The sequence below is a fragment of the Camelus dromedarius genome, chromosome 17 (genome assembly GCF_036321535.1).
Source record: "Camelus dromedarius isolate mCamDro1 chromosome 17, mCamDro1.pat, whole genome shotgun sequence".
Classification (NCBI taxonomy): domain Eukaryota; kingdom Metazoa; phylum Chordata; class Mammalia; order Artiodactyla; family Camelidae; genus Camelus; species Camelus dromedarius.
Window position 1 is genome coordinate 15442311 of NC_087452.1, and position 24946 is coordinate 15467256.

The 24946-nt window shown below is 39.3% G+C and overlaps 1 protein-coding gene across 1 annotated transcript in view; it reads left to right on the plus strand.

The window, feature by feature from the left end:
* The window catches only part of SHQ1 (SHQ1, H/ACA ribonucleoprotein assembly factor), an 89207-nt gene that overhangs the window by 37209 nt on the left and 27052 nt on the right, over positions 1-24946 (plus strand). Inside the window, exon 10 of the mRNA XM_010987399.3 lies at positions 14696-14816. Within this exon, the coding sequence (XP_010985701.3) occupies positions 14696-14816 (121 nt within the window). The remainder of the gene's footprint in view (positions 1-14695; positions 14817-24946) is intronic.

Here is a 24946-nt window from a genome sequence, read left to right on the forward strand (position 1 = left end):
TTGGCATTTAATGTTTTCCAAGAATGAATTCATGCCTACTTATAATTCAAAAAATCGACCACACTTTTATTATAAAGGTCAGTATAGTGCTTCCATAGTTGAAGGTGATAAATAACTCTTTCCCTCAGAAGAAATACTGATTTTAAAGTGAAGGAAGGCTGGTTTTAGAATCTGCAGAAGATACAACTAAGAGCTGAGTTTATAAAGAGCCATGAAATTGCTCTGCCTGACTTTACAGGAACCTTTACAAGGATTCTCTACTTGGTCCTTTTCTGTTTTCAATTTTGCATTCTTTCTCTATACCTTTCCCATCCCCAGAAGACTGTACATTCATCTCTCAGTGCTTCTGCAAGGGCAGAAAACCTGCTTTGTCCCTTTAAGTGTTATTTTAGTGCTTCACACAAGGCCTTGCCCGTGGAGTTGCTCTCCCTGAGTCAGTAATCTTGGGGCCCATGATCATCCCCATTTTCTCCCTCTCTCCCTGTCTCTTCAGGAGTCTTCACTTCCTCTTTCTGTTCCATTCTTTTGGAAAGAGTGGGAATAGCTCTTCATGGAAGCACGACATAGCTGCTGTTACTCACTGAAAATCAGTGAAAAAAGGAATCAAAAGCAGCTTTTCTAAGTGTCTCAGAAATTTTATTCTGTTAAGAATTGACATAGTTTAGGTTTTGATTATACATTGTTTATACAACTCACTGTCTTTACTACTGTCTGTCTTTGATCTTTCTAAAGGCATCCTTCACTCTCTTTCTATACCCTTGTGCTGCTATTGTCACTGTTGTATTGAAATGGCTCAACATCATGAGTAGAAGGGAAAATACTTAATTTTTTCTCCTGGTTCTCCCTTTGAGCTCATTCTGTGAATTCTTCCTTGTATTGTTTCTGGTTGGAATATCTATCCTATAAATACCACATCACACACATATATCCTATGATATATGATAAATATTCTATAACTTTTGCTTTAGGTTGTACGAGGAGTCTCATTTCAGTGCTTAAAATGTTCCTTTTGAACTTGATTAAAAAAATAAATCCTCCCTGCCCCAGCTCGGGCCTACCTCAGGTTGGGAAGGCAGCAGCGGATGGGAGCCCCTTTCCCTGCGGCAGAAAGTCCCGCTCACCTCCCGAGCAGCCCTCCACTCTGCCGCAGGCTGCTTCGCCCTGCTTCTCCAGGGGCCGTTGATCAGGTTTGGATCAGACACCAGTCTTTGCACCCCACAATTTCCAGGGCAGGTAGATTACACTCTCCAGGGTCCCCTCTTAAAACCCCCTTTCTCTTGGTTTGAGGCTACAGGAAAGTATCTCCTCCCCTTTCCCAAGAGTGGTGGTAGAAGCCCCACGGCACTCTAGCTACCCCATCCAAAGAGATTTTCTGGACCTCTTTGCTCTTAAATTCCTGGAGGTGAATATTGGTCTGAGGGGTCCCAAATGAGTTTTTTGTTAGTCTCTCTACAAGTTTAGCACAGAGGATTTAGCATCTCTTTTAAAAATCTGGGAATACTGGATATCTATTTTGCCTCTTGTGAGCCTTGCTGGAAATGAGTCAGAAAGTGCTTGGCCTTCGTGTGCTGGTGCAGTAGTAACTGTAGCCACCGTGCCGTATTGGCTCCTTCACGAGTGCCAGCACCAGGCTCACTGCCTTAGATACCTTCTCTCATTTCATCCACACTGTCATCCTGGGAAGTAGGGATTTCTGTCTCCATTTTGCAGGTAAAAGACAGGCTCAAGGAAGTTCAGTGAGCTTGCCCAGGGTCACCCAGATAGGAGTTGGTAGAGCCTGGATTTGATGCCAGGTTTGTCTGACTCAAAGTCTACGCCTTTTGATGTATTGAAATAGTTAGAGTAAATGAAACTGTATGAAGCCTGGATTTCCCTGACAATTATCCAGAGTGGGTTGGGGGGAGTGGGCAGGGTGCAGAGGAAGCTAGTTGAGCCATGAGGTGGTGCTAGCTGAAGCTGGGTGATGGGTACTTGGGAGTTCACCACCCTGGGGTCTCTTTTTGTACATGGTGTGATCTTCTGCTATAAGAAGTTTTTTTGTTTTTTTTTTAAAACCTGGACTCTGAACCCTTGCCTGTCAGTGTTTTAAATCTAAATTGAAATTTTGTAGAAACTTTTTATGGGAAATTACCATTTTTGTTTAGACAGCTGTATAAAATTTTTGGCTAATAAAATATGCATTTGAAGTTATTATTATTTTTGGTTCTGTTGTGTTTTTAGGGGTAAACAAAAACCTACCTTTCTATGAACATTTGAGGTCTGATGACTAGAAGCTATGTGGCAGACTATAACCTAAGAAACAGCCTTCAGGAAACTAGTTATTGTTGCCAAGTAAAAGCTATCGTTACTTCATATAATTAATAGGCCTTCCATGTTAGTCTTACTGGGCTCAGTAATCAGTTTTTCAGAAAAGTTGCCTTTACTAACCTCCTCTGTAGATCGATGTGGTAGTACGATCAATGTGAAAGAAAAGAACCACCACAGAGGGCTTGGGGCCGATCTTTTTCTTTAAGAAAAATGATTGTTCAAGAAACTGGGATATGGTAGGTATATAGTGTGGGCTCTGAGTCCTGATGCCACCTGGAAGATGAGTTTGTTTTTAGCGTTTGAATTCTATTTAGTCTAAAGTCCAAACACTTCTTTTTATTGAATTATAAGGCTTACCCTGAACTTGAAAACTAAGAAGTGAAATCACTAGGATTTTTCAGTGTTGATGTTTATCTTTATTTAATTTTTGTGGGTTCTTGATTATGGACATTATAAAGAATTGTTAGGCCTTTTAATTTTTACTCCTTAAGTACATTGTGTAAAATGATTCTGAGAGTCATTCAAGAAGTATTTGTTGAGCACTTGCCACATCAAGTTGCTGAGCTGGGTCTGGAGATACAGTCACCAGCTGGAGGGATGCGACTCGACCTGAGAGTTTAAAATTCTAATGGAGGGGGTGTGGAATTACACAACTACCAGGGTTTTTCAAAAATTGCATTCATAGTAAGTAGCTCAAAGGAGAAATATAGTGGGTGAAAATATAAAGCCAGGAATCCTGGCTTATCGTAAATCATTTAAGACACGTTACCTCCTACAGACGGGAGCTTCTGCCTTATTTGACTCCCAATTCTCAGCTCCAACTCAGTTTCCTGTTGCTCTTAAGTACTTGTTAATTGGTGGATGACCTCATCTATTAATTTTTTCATTCAGTAGGTGTTTTGTCAGTACCTACTAAAAAGCTGTTTATTATGTGCAAAGTACCTTGCAGCAGAAGGATGAGTTAGATTCACGTACTGTATGTGGGGAGCATGTGCTTGAGTCAGTTGCAAACGTAAAATACATAGTAGACTGTGATAAACACCTTGCACGAAAGGAGGACTAAGTAGTGGGAGAGGTGATGTTTCATTGGGCATCAGAGAAAGCTTCATTTAGGATGTGAGAATTGAATTGGGACTTGGAGGATGAGTGGTATTGGACATAGATGGGTGGAGGGACGTGTTCTAAATATTGTGAGTGAGGGGCACGAGGCAGTTCATAGACTAGCATCGTTTCTTCAGTGAAACTTTGGAGTTGATAAGCTGTCTGACCGTGAGTTGTGCCCCACAGCCCTCTAAAACTAGTTGAGAGTTCTTTTTCTACCTGAGTTAACTGGTCTCCAGAATTGATTTCTCTACTTCTGTACTGTTATCACTTAATTCCCTGCTCCCCAGCCAGGAGATGATGGTTCTTTCTGTTTCCTTCTTCATTCTAAATTGTTCATGAACTTTCTGTTTCCTAGTCAATTCCCCATCACAGATAACATGTTTCTAAGAATGGAACAACTGTAATGTTTTCAGGAAGTTTAAATAGCATGGAACACAGATCAAATATTGAAGTACTGTTTGTACCTGTTTCTAATGACCACTTACTTATGTGCCACGTCACCTAAGGAAGGGGCTTCAGAGCCCCGGAGGGTGCGAGCTGCCGCTGAAATGTCGGGGAGAGGGAGTAGGACTCTGCTGGGAGGTTGTGACGGAGCCGGCCCTCCACCTCCCTCTCCCTGGATGCTCCTTCCACCAGGCAAAGCAAATTCTTTTTACTCTCATCTCTTCCTCAGAGCCCAAATCCGTGTTCCCAGTGTCTTAAATTGGTACGTTCTTGTTCTCTGTTTTACTTTTCGTCAGAGCATTTGGGGTTTATGGGTACACTTTTGTACCAAAGGATGTTGTGTATGAGCATAAACATTAAAAGGAAGAAAATCAAATTCCTGTCAACTCCATAGATTCTTTTTCCTCTTATAATCCTGTTAATCATTAAATACCGTTAATCTCTAAAATTGTTTTAGATTGTTCTCGTAATTGCTGGGTTACATTTGTATGAAACATTCTTTATTCTCTTAAAATACTCTGTAGGGGGCAGCATTTCCTGTATAGTTTACAAATAATAAATTACCTTTTAATTGCCACAGATGATTAAGAGCTTATATTCTGCTACCAAAAAAAAAAAGTCACTTAAAGTATCTTACTGGTGGGTGATGGCTCCAAATCTGATCTCTTAAATATTTACATATGTATACCCAATTTAAATCTATATTGTATTTCCTGTACTATTTAAGATGTTTTGTTAATTTCTGCAGTTTCTTAGCTGAGTGATATAAAAAATCCCCAGGAAGTTAGTCACATGGTTGATATTATGGCTTGAGAAAACATTCTATAGTTAGTGCCTCTTCTAATACATTTAGAGTCAGTTTTGAGATTGTTTTTATTGATCTCAACTTTTAAGGAAACAACTGTAAGTTTACTTTTTTAAAATAAGAAGATAAAGGCACGCACATATATATGACAAATTTGGAAGAAGAAAGAGAAAATACTTAATCTGACCCTAATGAGTGAAGGTCCTATTGCACAGTAATATTGAGACTTATATAAAGTAAATTGAATAATGCTTTATATGTTATCTGGAAAACATGGAAGGATTATATTTTTGCAATTTAGAGTTCCTTTAAATAGAGATTAATGCTGAAAAATAACAAGCAAGCAGATATTTACTCAATAGACACAAATCAAATCCCTTCTCTGTGTATGGCATTATAACAATCAGCGAAGAGTTATGAGGCTATATATGACTTGATCTTGACTGTTGAGTTTATTATGTAACAGGAATGATAAGACAAAGATAAAATACAGAATATATTTACAATGTACAAAAGAGAAAGTTCCTTAAGAAAATACCTTACCTCCTACCCACAGGCCAAATCAATCCTGTGCAGCTTGTGAGTTAAAAATGTTTTTTTACATCTTCAAATGTCAAAGGAAAAAATCAAAAAGAAAACAGTATTTCATGATACATGTAAATTATATAAACTTCAGATCTTAGTGCCCATAAATAAAGGTTTATTGGAATACATTCATGCTCATTCACTTACGTATTGTTTATGGCTACCTTTGTGATATAGTGGCAGAGTTGAGTAGTTGCAATAGATTATGTGGCCTGCAAAGCCAAAATATTTACTCTCTGGCTCTTTACAGGAAAAAATGTGCCTCCCCTCACTATAGGTATGTACGAAGTTGACCCTTGAACAACATGGGCAGGTCAACTTGTAGGCGGATATTTTTCAGTAATAAATACTGCAGTGCTACACAGCCTGTGGTTGGTTGAATGTGAGGATGGGGTGGGACTGCAGTTACGGAGGCCGACTATAAGTTACATGTGGATTAACCCCCTCCCTGTTCAGGGGTCATCCGTGTATGGGTTTGGAGGGGAGCCCTCTTGAAGTGAGCTGAGGTCTTTGGCTACCTTCCATCCCAGGTAGTGGCCAATATTGAAGAGGATGGTGTCAACTGTTTGTCTCTCCTCCCCACAGGATGAGGTGAGCTGGTCTAGTTGGTTCCCATTAGAATATGTCCATCAACATTAGGAGAAACAAACTCAGATGCCCCCTTGGCCAAGCGGGTGAATGAATCAGGATGGCAGAGTTTAAGAAACTCATGAGTAATGAGGTCCATGTGAGTGAATGAGTCATGGGATTCCCTCTGACTCCAGAGGGTGCTTTTGGTATGGGGGAGGGGAGGGGCCAGACCAGGAAGAAGTGAACAGCAGAGGCCTGATGGGTGCGGTGTAGTAGTCCTTATTACTTAAAGAAAGTGGGGGATTGAGAAAAGAAGGTATTCCTTGGGAAAGTAGAAAGTTAAGCAGATCACGGAGAGGAAAATGAAAGAGTTACATGTTCAAGAAATGACAGAGATTCCACTTTGGAGGTGTGGGCTGGGAAGGAGCAGTGTAGGGAGAAGGTGGGGACAGTGTGTTGGGGCGGGACCGTGGGGAGCTTGCAGTACTTCTAAGGAGACTGGGTCTTATTTTTTTTAATTAAAAAATATTTTTATACCACTCTTAAAGGTTACACTCTGTTTACAGTTATTACAAAATATTGGCTATATTCCCTGTGTTGCACAATACATCCTTGTACCTTATTTTATACCTAATAGTTGTATGTCTTACCCCCCTACCTCTATATTGCCCCTCCTCGCTTCCTTCTCCTCACTGGTAACCACTAGTTTGTTCTCTGTATCTATGAGTCTGCATCTTTTTTGTTGTATTCACTAGTTTTCTGTATTTTTTAGATTCCACATGCAAGTGATATCACACTGTGTTTGTCTTTCTCTGAGGAGACTGGGTCTTATTCAGTAAGGGAGCACTGGAGAGTTTGGTGTTGGAGTCTGTGACAGGTTCATGAAGTCAGATTCATCTGGCAGGAACACCAAGGGTAGAGTCATTAAAGAGGGTGAGATTAGTGGCCTAGAGAAGAGAGGAGACCTCTATTCCTGCTGGAAGCTGAGTAGTTTGGGGACAGGTACTCTGGTCTGGACTGCGGTGCTAGCAATGGTGTGGAGGAGGAAGGAGTACATGGGCATATGCTCTGCAGGTGGGAGGGTGGGAACTAGTAAAAGGAGTCCCGAGACCCTTGATCCCACATGACCTGATGTCCTCCTTCCCTTATCATCTGTAAAGTGCTTACATTTCCTTGTCTCATTTAATTCCTATGGCAGTTCTGAAGAATTTCCCCTGTCAATTTACACAGGTGAAAACAGATTCAGATTAAGTACTGCACAGCTAAGAAATGACACCAGGAGCAAGCAGATTCTGAGCTGCACAACTGTTCCACAGTGCCACAATTATAATCATTATCATGTTTACTTTGTTGGAAAATTAGCTAAGAACTACACAAGATTGTTTATGTGTAGCTTTTTAGTGATCTTTCCTAAGCCTTTTAGAATTTGGGGGTTAGAATTCTGAGAACTTAATTTCCTAATCAGCATTTTCATCTGTCTAATATCAATTAAACTTGCAGGTATATATAGATACGTAATCATCTTTACTAGATTATATTTACTGTATACTGACTACAATGTAAAGCATTACTCAGTTCTACCAGTATGTAAACCATTTAGCCATAAGTGGACAGTCTCACTGTAATCCAGTGAGGGTGTCGTAAGAGTTTGATTTCTTTCCTCTTACCGTGACATACTGATCAGTATTTCAGATCACCAAAAGGGACTCATAAGTCTGGTTGGACTGGATTTGTTTTTCCCTTTTATGAGCTATTTGAGGAAGCCAATTGTCTTTCTTTCTGTATATTTCTTCTTTCTGATTTCATGCACAGTCTTAGTTTTCCCAACTTGAAACTAAGCTAATTCTAAAAAATAAGTTAGAACTTTTCATATTAAATAGTAGCTACTGGGAAAATGAACTATAATAGTCTTAATTAAAGCAACAACACAAAATTTCTTTCAAATTGAGCTACCAGGCATTGAGGATACGTACTGTATTCATAAGGTGGAATAGTTGAAATAAAATTTTATTCACAGAATTAGGAAGGTTTAGATGCTTATGGATTTTTTTTTTTAAAATTCAGGTCTAGATTGCAACTGTTCCAAGAGCTTTTTTCCATACATGTTCAATTTCTTAACCTTTCTACTTTTGTACTTAACTGTATAGGTGAGATTTTTTTTTTTTAGTGTTCTACCTTGAACTTGGATGCCTCACTCTTAACTGTTTAAAGAAATGGAAATTAGTCATGCTGCCGTTATGTAATTTTGATGACATCTAGCCATGTATTTCTAAACTGACAACAACCACTGCTTTGGCAGGTGACTTAAGGAGGAGCACAGAGTGAATGTCAGGGCTGTCCTTTCAAACCAGCGAGTATAGCAGGGATTGTTAGAGCAGAAAAGGCAAAAAGCAGCCTTAGGTTAAAATCAGCATTTGAACTTTTGATGGTGTGGTGATGTAAGAAAGTTGGCACAGCCACATTATTTTCTTGCCAGGGAATAGAAATAAAAAGTGAAGGCAAACAAGTTGTGTACCCCACGTTTGTCATGACACCATAGCTTAAATGTACAGATCACGAAGGTGTTAAAACTGGTACATGTTGACTGGGCAGTTTGAGCAGGTGTTTCTAAATGTAGGTTCTAAGTACTCCAGGCTGCTTTAACAAACAGCTTTTACTGAACAGGATCCTACAGTTTGCCAGACGTTGTTCTAGATCAGGGAAGACAGATGAGAAGCCATGTTCTTTCCCATCAAGGAGATTGTTGCACAAGGTGATAATACTGACACTGTATTACGTAACGGCTGGGAGGCTGACATACCTGTTTTCATCCTGGCTTCCTTACTGTGATCGTGGCCATCTCCTTCATTACCTTGTGCCTCAGTTTCCTCACTTATGAAATGAATAAGAAAGCACCTAACTAGTAGGGTTAAATGATGCAGTGTATAGAAAGTACTTGGTGCAGCGGAAGTGGGTAGCTATTAACTAGAGTAAAAGACAATGTGCTAAGCATTTTGAAAGAACCTAAACCAGTTTGGGTGGTGGTGGGGCAGTTACAAGTCAGTTCCTAAGGAAGTAGCGCCCATTTTGAGACTAGATGGTGCATTAGAGTCAGGTTGAGGGCTGCACATTCCAGGCAAAGGGAACATTTACAGAGTATGCATTTGCTTCGTGTTAAGTTTGTTTGTGGCTATACTGATAACATGTAATTTTAATAACAAAAATCTAAAAATTGATACAGGATTGTGAATTTGTGCTAAAAATAATAACTATTGTTGCTTCCAGTTTGTGTTTCTTACTATGACTCAAAAATGTAAGAGCTTAAATGGCATCTGAGGAAGTTGAAGATAAAAGTATTAGACTGAGAAGCGTTCATAAAGTTAAATTTAACGCATGTTTGTGTTCATTGTTGGGGACTTGTCTTTCTGCTGCTTACTAACAGGGCGTGATATTGAAGCAAATTACCACATTTTGATTCTCTTAATTTTGATTAATTTGAAACAGTTCTTCTGTCATCCCTTTTTATGGTCAAACGATCTATGAAAATTTGTTAAAAATAATAAATTATCCCTCCTGATAATGTCTCATCAGAATCCCAGAATTCTAGCCAGGTGTCTACTAAGTTATGCATTTGAAGATGATAGCAATTTTGGCTTTTATTTTGAGATGATTTTACAAATGGAAACCAAGCAGTGCTATTTTCCAGGTATTTTAAATAACCACCTCTTTTTCCTTTACTCTTTTTTGGCTTCTTGTCTTGTGTAGCTCAAAACTTTTAAAGGACAGAACTAGATATGCAGGAAACCACAGCCATGTCATAGCTATAATGTGCCAGTAGTTGAAAAGAAATTTAACTCTCACTGTATAGAGTCAGCAGTTTACATTATTTTTTCCATGCTGGCTTTTAGCCAGGGAAAAAATCCACTCTTCTCATAATCTTTTAGAGATGGGAGCCATTTCTTAAGCGCCTTCAACCATGAGCTGGTCTGTCATTGAGCGATCATTGCCACACCCAGTCAGCTAATAGGAAGATTTCAAATAGCTGATGGACTCTGATTTAGAGCAACTCAATCTTGTCTCTGTTTTAAGACATATTAGCCTGAGACGCCGCATCTGTCCAGACCAGGAAAGTGCATTGTTCTTCGTGTACTTCCCCTTTAAAGGAAGGCTGGAAAGTGTGTTAAATACTATTTACTGCTCACCTGCTTGTTACTGTCATCCCTGTGTTTTTTTCTATGTTGTCATTATGTTTCTGTGTTGTTATCACTCAGTCATTTTCCCTGAGGAAAAACATTCTTGGCACTTGTCATTTATATACCAGGAGACTAGTTTTAAACTGCCTTCACTGGTTTTAAACTCTCTTGAAGAGATCCTGGTGTCAGAAACCTTTCTTCCGTGGAGAGGGTTGGCTTAAGTGAGGACCAGGCTGAGCACAGAGAATCCCTAACACTTTGGAGAGGCCTGTCAGTGCATTGATGCAGTGAAAACTGTTGCCGTGGTTACTGTGCAAGGTACCTACTTTTTCCTGCTCTGGACCAGGCAGTGAACTGGCAGAGAATGTTCACTTTCCTGCTGTGCCTTTCAGCAGAGAGAATTCTCTTGGATTTAGGGCTGAGCAGTTTTTTTTTTTTTTTTTTTATGCCTATGTGATGTGTAACAAGCCCATGACTGGATCCAGCCCCACAGGAGGCAAGTACGTTTAGTCCTCTTCTAGCCCCTGACTGTGTGACAGCCTGGAGGAAGTCCAGTTCTTAACCTTGCTGATAGCTATTGGGTAAGTGGTTGGCAACCTGAAAGAGCAGTCAGTAAGAGAGACATGAAAAGAAAAAAAAAAAAAAAAACTAAACAAACTGCATGCTTCATGAGTCTCTTGGCTGTGATGCTGGAATCATCTGTGGTGATTTAGTGGGAACAGACGAGATTAAGTATGGCCTTGGAGTAACAATACACATTGTTGGGAGCAGAATGGTTTTAAGGTACATTTTGTTCTAGGTTGTCGACTGCCAGTAGCCCAGTTATCTTTTACTTTATTTGTCATATAGCACACTGCGAAATAGCTTGAATAAGACTTACGATGAAAACACAAGCTTTTGAAGAGTGCGTAACTTTCCCTTTCAAAACTGCCTTGCATGTGACGTCCTAAAATCACCTGTTCTAAATATTGTTTCTCAGTTGCTCAAAAAAAACAAGGTAAAGAAAATTTAAATATATGTTAAAATTTTTAACATTCTTTGTCAGTAGTTCAAAGGTTGGCTTTGTAGTCAGGTATGTCTAACTTATTGTTAAATAAATGAATGTTTACTGTGGAGAATTTTGAAAATAGAGGAAGGTGTAATGAAGAATAAACACCTATAATCCCGTGCATAGAACAGTACCGGGCATACATCAGGCACTCACAGATTTGTTCAGTGACAGTAGAGACAAATACTGTTAGTATCATTTGGGTGTATTTATGTTTAAGGATTTTTTCATGTGTACTTTTTTTTTAAGAAAAAAGAGATCAAAACGTGCAAGTACAAAGTAGTTTCACTTTAAATTAAAAAAAAATCACTGCCTTTGGACATTGCTTTTATTATTATTATCATTACTCTTTTGTGATAACGGGTAGATTTGAATTTGCCTGTGGCCCTTAGTAAGGGGCAGCCTCACTTCAGGTGTGTCTGTTAAATGATGGTAGGAATTTTTTTTTTAATTTAAAGATTTAATTGGCTTTATTCAACGATTCATGAGTCAGGAAGCATCCCACCTAGCAAGTAGAAAAGAGCTCCCATAATTTCATTAGGTATCTCCTTAAATATGCAACCTTAATTCCATACTCTTTTTCATAAAAACCTCTGGCGTAAGGGTCTTTTATCCCTACCGCACGCACCTGCCTCTAGGCTGTCTCGCTGCTCCTGTGTGACTGGCTTCATCTGCCCCAGTCACCGGCTCTTCTGCCAGCCTCTCCTGTTTGCTCCGTTTCCCTGCTTGAACCATGTGCTCTGTCTAAATAGTCTCTTTTGCTGTTCCCCCCGCCCACCCCATTTGAAGTCCCACCTCTATTCCTTTTCACATCATCCTCCAAGCTGGCATACCTGTCCTGTTTCTTCACTGGCTGAATTACTTGCTGTGGGGCCTGGCTCCAAATCCTGCATTTTCTATTAATCTGCTTACGTTGGTAAGCCAGGTCATCTCCAGAGGCCGTATTCTAGGTGTCACCCTGTAGAGGACCTTGTACAAGTTTCAAGTGAATAGTTTATTTTTGAGGTAAAGACTTATGGTTGACTTTTAAGACTTTAAGTTAGTAGCTGTCATAAAACTAAACTCCTTCCCTGTTCCTCTCCCCTGAAAAAGAGTAAGAAATTGGTGTGCTTGTCCTGACATCTTTTTTTCTATTGCAGTTTACACTGTTCAAAAAATTCTCGGAGTTCAGTTAGTTCTCCTTTGATTTTTTTTTTTTTTTAATTTGGATAACTTTGGACAGTGACTAACTTGGTTTCATCAGTTGTGTGAGTTTTGGTTGTATCCGCTTCTCCTGTCCTCAAACTCTGCCTTCAAGACTACCTACTTTGTAATTAAAATAGGCCTGTGTTGGGGAGATCCTCACTCCTCATTAGACAGAGTTAATCTGGGTCACTTTGGTAAGTCACAGAGACCCTGACTTAACCAAGTGTAATTTTAGGCCTTCTGAGTATTTACTTCTCTCTTGAAAAAAATTATTTTTTTATTTTTGAGGGGAATAATTAGGTTTATTTACTTATTTATTTAATGGAGTTACCAGGGCTTGAACCCAAGACCTCCCGCATGCCAAGCATGTGCTCTACCACTGAGCTGTACCCTCCCCCCAGTAGTTACTTCTCTTAACCAATGGAGCAGTGGAGCTTTTATCTATATTCTTCCGCTCTGTGTATCAGGAAGCCACACAAATAGGGAAAATTTTTGAAAAAGACATAGCCCCTGTTTTGAACTAACTACCTACTTAACTCTTGAATAATAAAAATGTGATGTAGACTGAATGGGCCACGAACATATGGGTAGCATAACACAGCGCATAGCTTTTGGAGTCAGTAAGATCAGAATTTGGATCCTGAGCCCTCAACTTGCTGGCACTGTATCTTACCATCCTTGAGCCTCACTCAGTTGCTCCTGTGAAATGAGCAAGGGAAGTCATGGGGAGAATCAGCTGAGTTTCCTTTCTGCTTCTTTCCTTTGCAGGATTTAGTAAAGAGTTGTGATGCCTAGAGAAATCATTCCAGGCTTCTGAAGGGTGAAGACTTGAGCTAGGCCTTGAAGACAGGCTAAGATTCCCCTAGGTCGAACGGAGAAGAAAAGGCACTCCAGGTTTGGGGAACCAGTTGAGCAAAAGGCCTTGGACAAGTCCATAGAGCCCTGAAAGCACATGCAGGAGGGCATGTGACGAAAGCATTGCCTAAAAAATGTGGGTCAGAGGGCTTGAGGGGAAGAGTCTGGAATCCGAGGGACGAGGAATTTATAATTTAGGCCTGAGCGAGGATAGGTAGTCAGGGAGTGGTGCAGAAAGAACAGCTACACGAGGCATTTCCAAAGACGAATCATTAGGGCTGGTGTGTGAGGCTGTGGGATAAGCGAACTTGCAAGGGTTAATAAAGCAGGCGATTACTGTGCCATTCATTCATTCTAAAAATCCTCCAGTCGAAAACCTGGTGCTACAGGGTTCTGTTCCAGGTATTGGTGATTAATCACTAAGTAAAACTGAAGTCCCTGCTCTTTTGAAGCTTACTTTCTAGTGTTAATTGTGTTAAAAATTTAGTGGCAGCAATTTTGGCATCTTGAGATTGTCATTATGTAGGTCATGACTCTTTTATCATACCTGAAAGTCGGGTGGGAAATGTCAATGAAAGCACATCCAGATCTTCATGAAATCAACATAGAATATTTTCACGTTTTAGAATTATAAAGGTAAGAATAAAACATTTACACTGAAAATGCTGTATTTCACAGATCAGAGAAAGTGGTGCTACTATAGATTTAGTAATTTGCCTTCTAGTTAGTAAATTTCCCGGACTGTCTTGAAGTTTGGAACACCTAGGGAATTGTTGAGTTCTGAAAGGTTCCTTTTGTAGGCTTTGGTTTGAATGAAAATTAGGTTCATTTGACAACCAGGAGGAAGTAATTAGATTGAACAAGACTTTAGTGCTTGATGGCTTTTTTTCCACGTGATTTTGTTGGCTTATTTTTGAAGTAGTGCTCTGATATTTTAGTTTCCAGTCTGAGTTTTCTTCAGTTCTTTAAGGTGAAAAATTTTAGGTTCATACTAGATAACTCCTTGACAAAAAATGTTGATGTAAGAAATGGAGAAGTTTGGAAACTAAAATATAATTTTCCATGGTATTTTGCAAGCTTGAATTAAAAGAACATTATCTAATTAAAGTTATGATGCATTTAATATTCATTTATTTAGGAAAACTTCTCTCCCTTTTATTTAATGTACCTAGTTTTGTTTTATGGTGTTTTTATGGTAACCACAATTAATCAGCAATAACAATAAAGAGTTTTCAGAATACTTAAGTAAAGAATTAAAGGGATTTGGACTTAATAGTACTGATATGATTTCCTGCAATAAAAGAATAAGAAAAATATTCCCAAAAAATGATTAAAACTCAAATTACTATAAATATATTACCCCCTCAGTATGTGAATTTCTCAGCTAAAAAAAAAAGGCAAATTTTTTTTCTTAAGGATGATTTGATTTTTTTCATAAATATGTTACTTCCTCAGTATGTGAATTTCTAAGCTAAAAAAAAAAGGCAAATTTTTTTTCTTAAGGATGATTTGATTTTTTTCATAAATATGTTACTTCCTCAGTATGTGAATTTCTCAGCTAAAAAAAAAAGGCAAATTTTTTTTCTTAAGGATGATTTGATTTTTTTCAATCTCCTTCAGGTAAAAGTGCAGTTTTAAAGTGTCTACTGGACATTCACAAAATTTTTCAGGAAAATGACCCAGCTTACATTCTCAATGACCTCTACATCTCAGACTACTGTGTGTGGATTCAGAAAGCCAAGTAAGTCTTGAGTTATGCATTTATTTTACATGTTGCCATTTGCAGGACACCTACTTCCCCAGGATGAAGAAAATGAAATAACCTGGAGGTAAGTTTTAATGAGGGAGAAACCCATACAGCCACCAAACACTTAAGAAGTACTGGATCGAAGGGGGAGCTTGGCAAAGTTGTTTAGGGAGGAGATGACCAAAAGTTAATTTTACTAGAAAAAAATTGGTACAACCTAGTAAATAAGTGTTAAAACAGATGGTTGTGACTCTTCATTGTTGCTCTGTTGACTTTGTTCTACGAATCTCAAGACTGGGCATCTGAACCTGTATCCTTGGTTTACTCACAGTGGGGTGTGGATGTGAGTGTGTGCGAGCATATGTGTAAACATCACAGGACACCAGCCTTATTCAACCTCATCACAGTGAGAACTGTGCCCTCATTGTTAACCGCTGGCCTGTGGAACCCATTATTCAGAGTCTAACCTTCAGCCCTAATAAAACTATCTGAGGGTCTGAAAACTCACAAATGGGCTCCATGAACTTGGCATGCAAAAATTTTTAAAGGTGTTTACTATTGCCTTACTCAAGGAAGTATATCAAGTTTAAAAATGCAGCGGATTTTACTACTTACTGTTTCAGTAGTAAGAGACTATTGATTGAGAACGTGCAAAGAGAACCCTTGATTGGAATAATTCTTCAGTGCTATAGAAAATGATGGTGACTTGGAAGAATGATCATGATATTTTTATTATTACTATGACTGACACATGAATGCTTTAGGATGGCTTTTAATGCCTGTTTTGAGTGAGCCATTATATAGAATTTATTTTTGATTTCTGTTCACGGGGAAGCAATTATATTGCAGAGTGAAATGAAAAACCTGAGGCTATACCTGTTGTAAGCAAAATGCTTAGGGACTGTGCGAGATAACGCCTAATAACATACAGCAGGTGGTGTCGGCGTTCGTGTTGGAAATCTATATTTTGCCAGATGGAAAATTGCATCCTTAACCCCTGAGGTCATAATGGTATGTCATCACTTCATTTGATCCTCCTGCTAATTGAGCTTATCAAATACCCTGCTGCCGTTTCCTGTTGTTTTCATAATAAAATTAAATTGAAATAGTCTATTTGTGAGAGTTTAGGTTTTTCTTTTTTCTTTCAGGGTGAGGATTTTATAAGCATGTAATGAGCATTGAGGTTTGTGCTAGGATCCCATTTCTGAGTGTCTCCTTTCTCTGTGACATTTTTTTATTGACTAGAGAGAAGATCGTATTTCATGGAAGTAGAAGGGTATATGCCCTTAAGTTGATGTGAGGATTAATAGGACCTTCTTTTACTTAAAAATTTTTTCCCTTGGTTTTAAGTTATAGGAAACGAAATGAAAAATTTTTAGGTTCCTAGTAATTGTTATGATAATAGCAATCAAAAAAAAAAAAAGAGATTAATGTATTGGGGAGTGAGATAGAAGAGAGAAACCAGCAGGAACTCTTCAGAATACTTTGGAAAAAAAATTTTCGGCTTTACCAATTTGACTGTAACTTTCCTCTCCCTAAATAGGCTGTGTTGTTTTCACTTTGGGTGTTAAATTCTAACTAGTCTACTCCAGCTATTTTGTCTCCCCCTTGAAATAAGATAATCTAATTTTAATTAAATTTTCTAATTTCATTCTTAATTTTTGAAGCACAACATAATTGAACTTTCTAGTATCGTCTTTAGTGTGAACTTTCTTGGCTCTGAATTAGTAATGCTGCAGTGAATGTCCATAATTTTCATAATTAATTTCTTTTTTACTTTTTACCTTCTCTTTCATTTCTTTCCCATACAGTTTATTAGTGAAATCTAGCACCTTATTTTTATGTTTTAAAATAGTTCTGCATTTTCCTTAGTCTCTATTTAATGTTTTTGATTACAATAATAAAGACTTTAAACTTTTATTTGAAATACCAGACAAGTGCTAAATTCTGACTAGCATTCCATTTTTACAGTCAGACATTTACTTTGGCAAAAACTTACTGGAATGTGGGTAGCAAAGTCATTCTTACACTGAATTAAGGAAGTTAGGGGAACAGTCATCATGAGTTTTGCTTTGGTGCTGTGTGGTTGGTTTTCCGTGTGGTATCTGTGTCTTGTAGAGCACATCTGCACATCTTAAAACCCGAAGCTCCTGTAATTTTGTTCTGAGCTACAGACTCTGCAAATTATTTATCTGAAAAGGAAGACTCCCTGCCATCCTTCCCTGTCAGCTTCAGTGGAAGTTCCGAGTGCGGCGGTCGCTGCTGCAAATACGCCCTGGGTGGCAGCACGAGGAAGTGGAAGTGGTTTCCTTGAGGTCATATAGCTTATAAGGAGTAGGCCTGTGATAGTGTTAGGTCTTCTGGCTCCAGCTTTTTCCAGATATCCGCCTAGGCAGCCAGTTGCCTTTACCCGTGGTTGGTAGGGGAGTTGGTGGGGGTAGCCCTCAAAGCCCTCCCTTCAGAGAGCTCTTCCTGTAGGAAGAGGGATTAAGGATTCGTCTGTCTTCTGCGGGACGTTCCCACAGTACTTGGTTTGGAGATCATTTGGGCACATGTCCTGCCTGCATTGTAGCAATTTGGGTGCCTATCTCTTTCTCCCTCTGAGCTTTTAAAGTCCATGTGAATGAGCACCTACCTGGGCCCATCACAGTCCCTTGGGAGCACAGCAAATTTTAGTGGAATTTTGAATGGTACCTAGTAGAGGCAGTTGAAGGAGTGTTTCTCATTGTTTTTTAAAAAGAAGCAAACTGTCAATCAGCTCTAACTTACTTTTGTTGAAATTTTTAGCTACGTTCAGTGTAAGATTTCACCCTTCTCCTTGTTTCCTTCCTGTTGGGCTGCACGTACCAGTAGCACTGACGGTTCTGACCCACTGCAAGTTTAGTATTTTACACCGTTTGATGTAAACTAGGGTGGAAAAGCTTGCACCATAAAATATGTTCCAGCTCTGCCTCTCAATGACCAGAATACCTTAGCAAGTCACTCCATCACTTCATCTCGTGCAGCCAGTATAATAATAATTTAATATTACTAAAAATATTAATATTTTCTCTAGTTATTTTCCAGTGCATTTTAAGCCAGTGGAAATAACACAGCACATATCATTTTTTAACTTGTTTAATACTTATAATAGTACCTTATATATTATTTTCTTTTGCAGCATAATGTATGTAGTATAGTATTTTGAAAAAAATAAGTAATTGGTTCCTTATTATAAAAGAGGTGCCCACTGAAGAAAATTGGATACTTTATGGTTTTCATGCATGTTGTATTTTGAAATGACAGGGGATAGAGTATGGTATTAGTTTGTTTTTCTGCATGGAAAAATTTTGGTTGTTTCTTTTTTTAAAAAAAGAAATTGAAATCTTAAATCCCGACTAACTTCAGTACAAGTCTGAGCTTGTTGCGAAGGTTTTAAATCTTTGTTTTTCCCTCTAGAATAGTTTTTTAAGGTAAGTAGTTGTGGGTGAAGAAAATAGATGTCTTTGAAAAGCTGAACCTCTGCGTCGAACCAATAAATTATTTACCCTAATTAATACTCTTAGTGCATTTATTTTTTTTCACTGCTTTTTAGCATTCTCCGCCCCCACCCCCATGAAATCTTTTACAACCCTTTGGACACTAATTTACAAAATTTGTAGAGGGAAACAACTCCATCACTAAATAGTTTTATTTCATTTGCTAAATCCTGGACCTCAGTTTCCTCAATTGTGAATAAACCCAAGCCATTTCTGCACTGAAATCTTAAAATTCTAGAAAACTTAGGACCTTACCCTTGGTTCCTAGTGCTTCCATTCCTTCCTCTGTGTATGTGCTTTGATAGGGCATAGGGTTGTGTTCCTGAGAACAGCATAGCTCTGTTCCTTTTGGCTTTCTTTTGTTTCTGGTTTATCTGCCGAAAGCCATGGGAGTGGGGGTAACTCACATGCAGGGGTAAGATACCAGCACTGGATGTAAAAATGCAGTTATTTTTTTTCAGCCACTGATTATTGAGCCCTCCTATGTGCCAGGTACTGAGACAGGTGGCGGGAAGGATACTCTGGTGAGCAGGAGCCGTGCCATCTGAAAGCTGACCTTCCAGTGGGGAGTACAGATGTAAGGCAAATATTGTGCTGTGGCCTGAGAGTGGTTACGGTGGGGAAGGATGGGTGCTATGGAAGCACCTGGGAGGCCACATGCCTAGTCATGCCTAGCCTTGGGGGCTAGGAAACAGCTTCTGGAAGAAAGAGTTGAAGCTGAGAGCTGGAAGATCAGTAGGGGTTGGTCAGATGCAGTTGGGGAAGCAGGGGTGGAGAGTATTGCAGACAACAGGGACAGAAGGATGTGGACCTTTTAAAGAGCTCAAAAGCTCGGGATGGTTGGATCTAGGTACAGGAGTGGGAGGAAAGAAATGAGGCCAGTGAGTTCGTGTAGAGCCTTGGCCACATAAAGATGTTTGGAGTTTGTCCTGGGAGAGCATGGAGCCACTGAAGATTTTACGCTCTGGACCGTCTGTGTGAGCGACATGGTGAGATGTGGACCATGAAGGATCCATCGGCTCACGCTGTAGGGAAGGGATTAGGGTAGAGGCAGGGCTCAGACTAGGCGGATGATCCAGGCAAAAGGCAGTTGTAGCCTGAGGTAGGGCAGTGGAAGTAGGGAAGGGGACTGATGGTCAGGTTTAAGGGCTGGACGAGGCAGAACTCAGTAAGGATTGGATCTCAGGGGAGAGTGAGGAGGGAAGGAGTCAGAGGTATGAGATCCAGATTTTGGCTCAGCCACTTAACTGGGCCATTGGCAGTGCGTTTGCTGGAATTAAATAATATTGGAGAGTGTTGGAAGAGATGTGAGAGGGAAGACAAGGAGTTCAGTTGTAGCAATGTTGATTTGAGGTCTCTGAGGAGTATCCATAACAAAAGAGTCAGGAACATTTGGATCGCAGCTGGAGAAGAGGTGGACAAAGAAGGGAAATGAATTAATAGCAGAACATGAAAAATGGTATCTGGTTGCACAGTACTGTGACAATGATGAATATAATAATAATCAGGAGTGGATGCATTCCAGGCTGGGAAAGTAGTGTCATGCGGAGGAGTAGACAAGTCAAACATGCAAGCGACAAGGAGACCAATTTCCTGGTTGTAACTTTGCTCTTTTGGAAGGGCGAGAATGGATGTGAGGCTTTCTTGTATTTGGATGACAGTTTTGTCTGTCCCTGTGGTATCCCTCTGTTACTGAATGTGAGATGCTACACTTAGCCTGGGGTCACGATGTTTTATAAAGGGGACAGATATGAAGCCCTTACTTATCCATTCTGTGTGCTGGAGCCGGTGGCAATGTTCTTGACTTAGAAATCACTTGGTTACATAAGAGAAATCCACTCGAGCTCGAGTTACCAAGTGCGACCTTTGGCTTACTCTCTGGTGACATGTGGTCCCTCCTGTTGCTTTTTTCTGCAAGTTACTGACGCTCTTGTCTCTTGATGCACTCGGAGGAGAATGGCTGTCCCACAGCTCTGAGTTTACACGTGCCTAGTTTCAGTAGAGATGGACTGGAGTCCCTTGTTAGTGATTCCAAGGGAGGGAGAATGTGGTTGGCCCAGCATGGGTCAGTGGTTTTTCCTGGTCGAGTTGCCTTGGTCACAGTGGGCTTGGGGTGGAGGGGTGACCACTAAAGTGGTCCACACATGGTCCTGTCTCAGGGCCCACTTTGTCACTAGTGAGGGGCATTTCTCTAAGAAGGGTGCATGTGGGGCCTGCAGACACCTTAAAAGGACTCTGCTGTAATTCCTTGACACTGTTCTGAGCCAGCACTGAGGGAGATCCCTGACACCCCCACTGATACTCCTAATAAAAATACAGGCTGAGGCTGATTTCAGAGATCTATTAACCTTAGGCATACCACATGATAATCAGACACTCTGGGTGGTTTCACTTCTGCAGGGGAAGTTACTCCTCTGACAAATGGTACAACGTTAAGTGTTACATTAGCTGCTAATGATTAGCATGTAGAAATTTCAAGAAACAATTGTACAGAATTTCAAGCAAGTTAAACCTCCCTTGAGTTGAAATCATTCTTGGTAAGGTACTTATCCTGACCTGTCAAGTTGCTCTTTAGTTTTACTATTTATTTTTAATTAAATCCACAAATTCATCCTGGTTGGGAGTGGGTTTTATCTCCATAAGAAAAGATTAGTACATGCCAATATCCATTCGCTTGTAGCCCTTCAGTGTGGTTTCATATAGGAAAGATTTACTTAGTGGTTCTTCACCTTATCACCAGTGGTTCAGCAGTGCCCACTGGGGACTGCTGCTCCTCATTAGACTTCTCTAACAAGAAATGTGCCAATAAATCAGGGGATTATGAACGTTCCTAAAGATTTCAAGCGGAAGTAACCCTCTGTAACAATATGAATGCTTCTTGTAACTATACGCATCAAGAAAACTAGCCAAAGAATTCCTTATCTGAATGTTAAAGTTTTGTGGAGTTTTTTTGTTGCTTTTTTTTTTCTAAAAAAATTTTGTAATTTCTATACTCTTTTTTTTTTGAAGGTAAACCTTTTATTTTAGAATAGTTTTAGATTTACAGAAAAATTGTGAAAATGGTACAAAGAGTTCCCAAGTACCCCACTCAGTTTCTCAGTTTCCACTGTTATTAACAGCTTACCTTGGTATGGTAATTTGTCACAATTAATGAACCATTATTGATACATTATTATTAGCTAAAGTCCATAGGTTTATTTAGATTTTCCTAGTTTTTTTTTTTTTTTTTTTTTTTTTAATATTTGGAGAAGGTACTGGGGTTTGAATCCAGGACCTCGTGCATGCTAAGCATGTGCTCTACCACTTGAGCTATCCTCCCCCACCCCAGATTTTCCTAGTTTTTACCTGATGTCTTTTTCCTAATTCAGGATGCCACATTTTGTTTTGTTTTTTCACTAAGATTTGGGAACTCAAATCAGTAAAGCTCAGTGTCCTACACATTTTGATTATCCAAGAGCTTAAATGCTATTGAAAGGTAATGAAATATTACTGAGATATATTAAGATACTGCGAGTCTTAATATATACAAACATTCAAATCCAGACTTGAGAAAAATAGGTTTGGCAGAATGGAGAATTTTTAGAAACTTGGAAACAAGTCACTTACCATTTTTACTTTTCCATATACCATGGGCATTGAGATTATGCTATATTAATAAAAATAGGGCAGGTATGTAAAAATAAAGTGGATGAGGCTTTACGTTTTGATATTAATTTTCTGACAGTGGAGGAGGTTAGAGGAGAAACTGAATACAAGTTCTCATGAAAAAGATACAAACTTCAGGGGTGACTAGGCAGCTCCCAGACTGGAAAGTGCCTGCATTTATTGGTTCGCGGAGGCTGGAATGTGACGGGCAATTTGAGGGCTGTGGCTGGGTGGCCCTGTTCGGGTTTGTCTCTGTCCTTACTTGTTTTAGTTCCGGATACTTGGCTCCAGACTTCTCAAATCCTTGGTTTTGGCTGGCTAGAGCCCTGGCTTTTTACAGTGTATAATTAGCTACCGTGTGAGCAAATTGGTATTTTTCTTCACCTCCTTGTTCTAATGTATTTTTGCACGTCAAAGGTCTTTGGAGGATTCTCGGTGGAGGAGACCCGCAGGATCAAGTGAGTTCAGGTGGGGATTGATTTTGTCAGGATTTGTAAACCATTGTTCTCTGCTTCAGATAGAATTTTCCCCATGCTTGGATAGTCTTCACGTCTCATTCATAGAAGAGGCTTACATTGATTAATGTGGCGTATGTGTGGTTATCATCCTTAGAAAGTGCTCTGTTTAAGGAGAGCTTTGTCAAGAGCATCCTTTGAATGGAGTCACAAGAAAGCTTTTTCAAAAAACCGATAACTTCAAGTACGATTTCCTTTTTCTTCTGCCAAATATGATTGAAACCCAATCCTTGTTATAACATAATTATCTCAACCCGAGCCAGCAGGGAGTTGCTGCCTTAATGTAAGGGGTGTGAAGTCCCCTAAATAAACAGAGGATTAATTACATTCACAGCGTGTTGTGAAGGTGATGAGATTGATTGTGATCATTTGACTGGTCCCATTTCCTGCTCTGACTACTTTCCTGAATAAATAGAAGCTGGGAAAATAATAAAGAGAGCTGGTGTGCATGGGGTGGGGAGCGATGTTGGGAAGGGGCCTCTCTGAGGTGTATTCCTAGGTTGTATGTGATGTGTGATGTGTAATATGTATTGTAAATACTTTTGTAGTTGATTATTTCTTTGCTGTTCTCAGTTTAAACAGCTTTCCAAGAAATAGTTTTTATCTTATAAAAATAAAGATAGTAACAGAGTATTAAAAGAATTTGACAGATTGTATTTGAAATGGATGGATATCAGTGAATTTCTGATCCATTTTTAGATGTTTTCACGTAGTATCACCCTTTCAAAGGTTCAAACTAAAGAAAATGTCAGCTATTACATGCCTGTGTTGTCTTTTCCTCATAGAAACTTCTGCTTTTGTTAAAATGATGAATTAGTGCTTTCATAAAGCAGACTGTTTTCTATTTTTATATTATATTTCTCTTATCTCCTTTTTCTGGATAGTTTTCTAATATTGTAAAATTGCAGTTTTGATTTAGACATTTATTCTCCAGATCTTGTACTGCAGTGGCCTCCAAAGTGAGGTGCACTTATCCCACGAAGTACATAAAACAAACTTTTTAGAGTGCAGGAAGACTATAATAGGTCTTTGTTGTTTAAGAAAAAAATTAAGCTTTACTAATATTTAGCATATGGATCAATGGCAAAAATCATGTTTTGTGGGTTTCCAACTTTTTTAATGATGTATCGGATACTTGGTCAGAAGTTTATTGGAACAACCATCCTTATTTTGGAAGGGAAGCACGTAGTACATTTATTCTCAAAGCCTGAATTACACCGAGATGGGGTCTTCTTGCCTGTGAAACCTTGTCTTTGCTTTTGGGATTCTTAGGTATTAACTTAAAACCTTAAAGAACAAAAAGCCAACTATCATTATGAGAACAAAAGAGTGAAATTTGAAATGGAGGATCGTATAGTCTGGGAGTGGGGTGTGATAGAAGTTCAGTTTCAAGATGTATGATTCCATGAGGAATGATTTTGTGATTTCATTGTTTGTTACTGATCCAGAGGAAAGGAGCCCAAAGAAATCTGGACTGTGAATGTCCTAAAGGGCCAAGAACTTATTCATCTCAGCAAAATGCCTGTCACCTAGCAAAATGCCTGTCACTTTTTAATAAATGCTCATTGAACTGAAAATTTTCTTTCTCATTTAGGAAAAAGCTTCTATGAAAAGTAGCAGTTTTACTCTCTCTTTACACAAGACCAGATCTCTCTCTGGGACCTTCAGTGTATGTCCTCATCTTCATATCCTAGTCATAAAATAGGGATACAGGCACTTACCTACGGATGCTAGGTATCCAGATGAATGGCAAAGGAAACATAACTTCTTGCGAATGCCTTTTTACTTAGGTTTGAGAAAGTCAAAACGTGTTGGAGGTGTATGAGAGAGAGGCAGGGAGAGAGAGGAGTGTAGGGGTGTTTGGATGGCTGGGTGGATGGATGTTTAGATCACTTCCATGTCACCTGCTTATTGTTGAGCAGTATTGGCCCAGAGGATGGTGTTGGGACTGCCCTCCAACTTCCCCGACAAGTCAGGTGCAAGAATTGACCATCATGGGACCCATATAGACGTACTGTCCCTGTGCCCAGAGAGTACTATCCAGTTGAGAAGGAAGAAGGTTCTCCAACCTTCAAGTCCAGGACATGCCCCAGATCGTCATCTCCACATTATGCACCTGAGCAGGAGACAGATCAGGTGATCTGCTGTGTAGCTGAAGGGTAGCTTGTATAGCCATTCCATTCAATTCTCTTTCCAAAAAGGAGATGCCTATGTATGACAGTTTCTTAGAGCAAGCCATGTTTATCTGAAATATTTATGATGGCTTATTAATAATTAATACTGCATTAATGATACATGTTTAATTATTAAACTCATTTGTAATTATAAGTATTTCCATTCTTTATGGTTCATTTGTTTAAATGAGTTCAGAGTCTGAATCCAGAATTTATCGAGTATCTGCTGTGACCGGCATGGTACTCAGTGCTGGAGGTTAGATCAGGGTCCA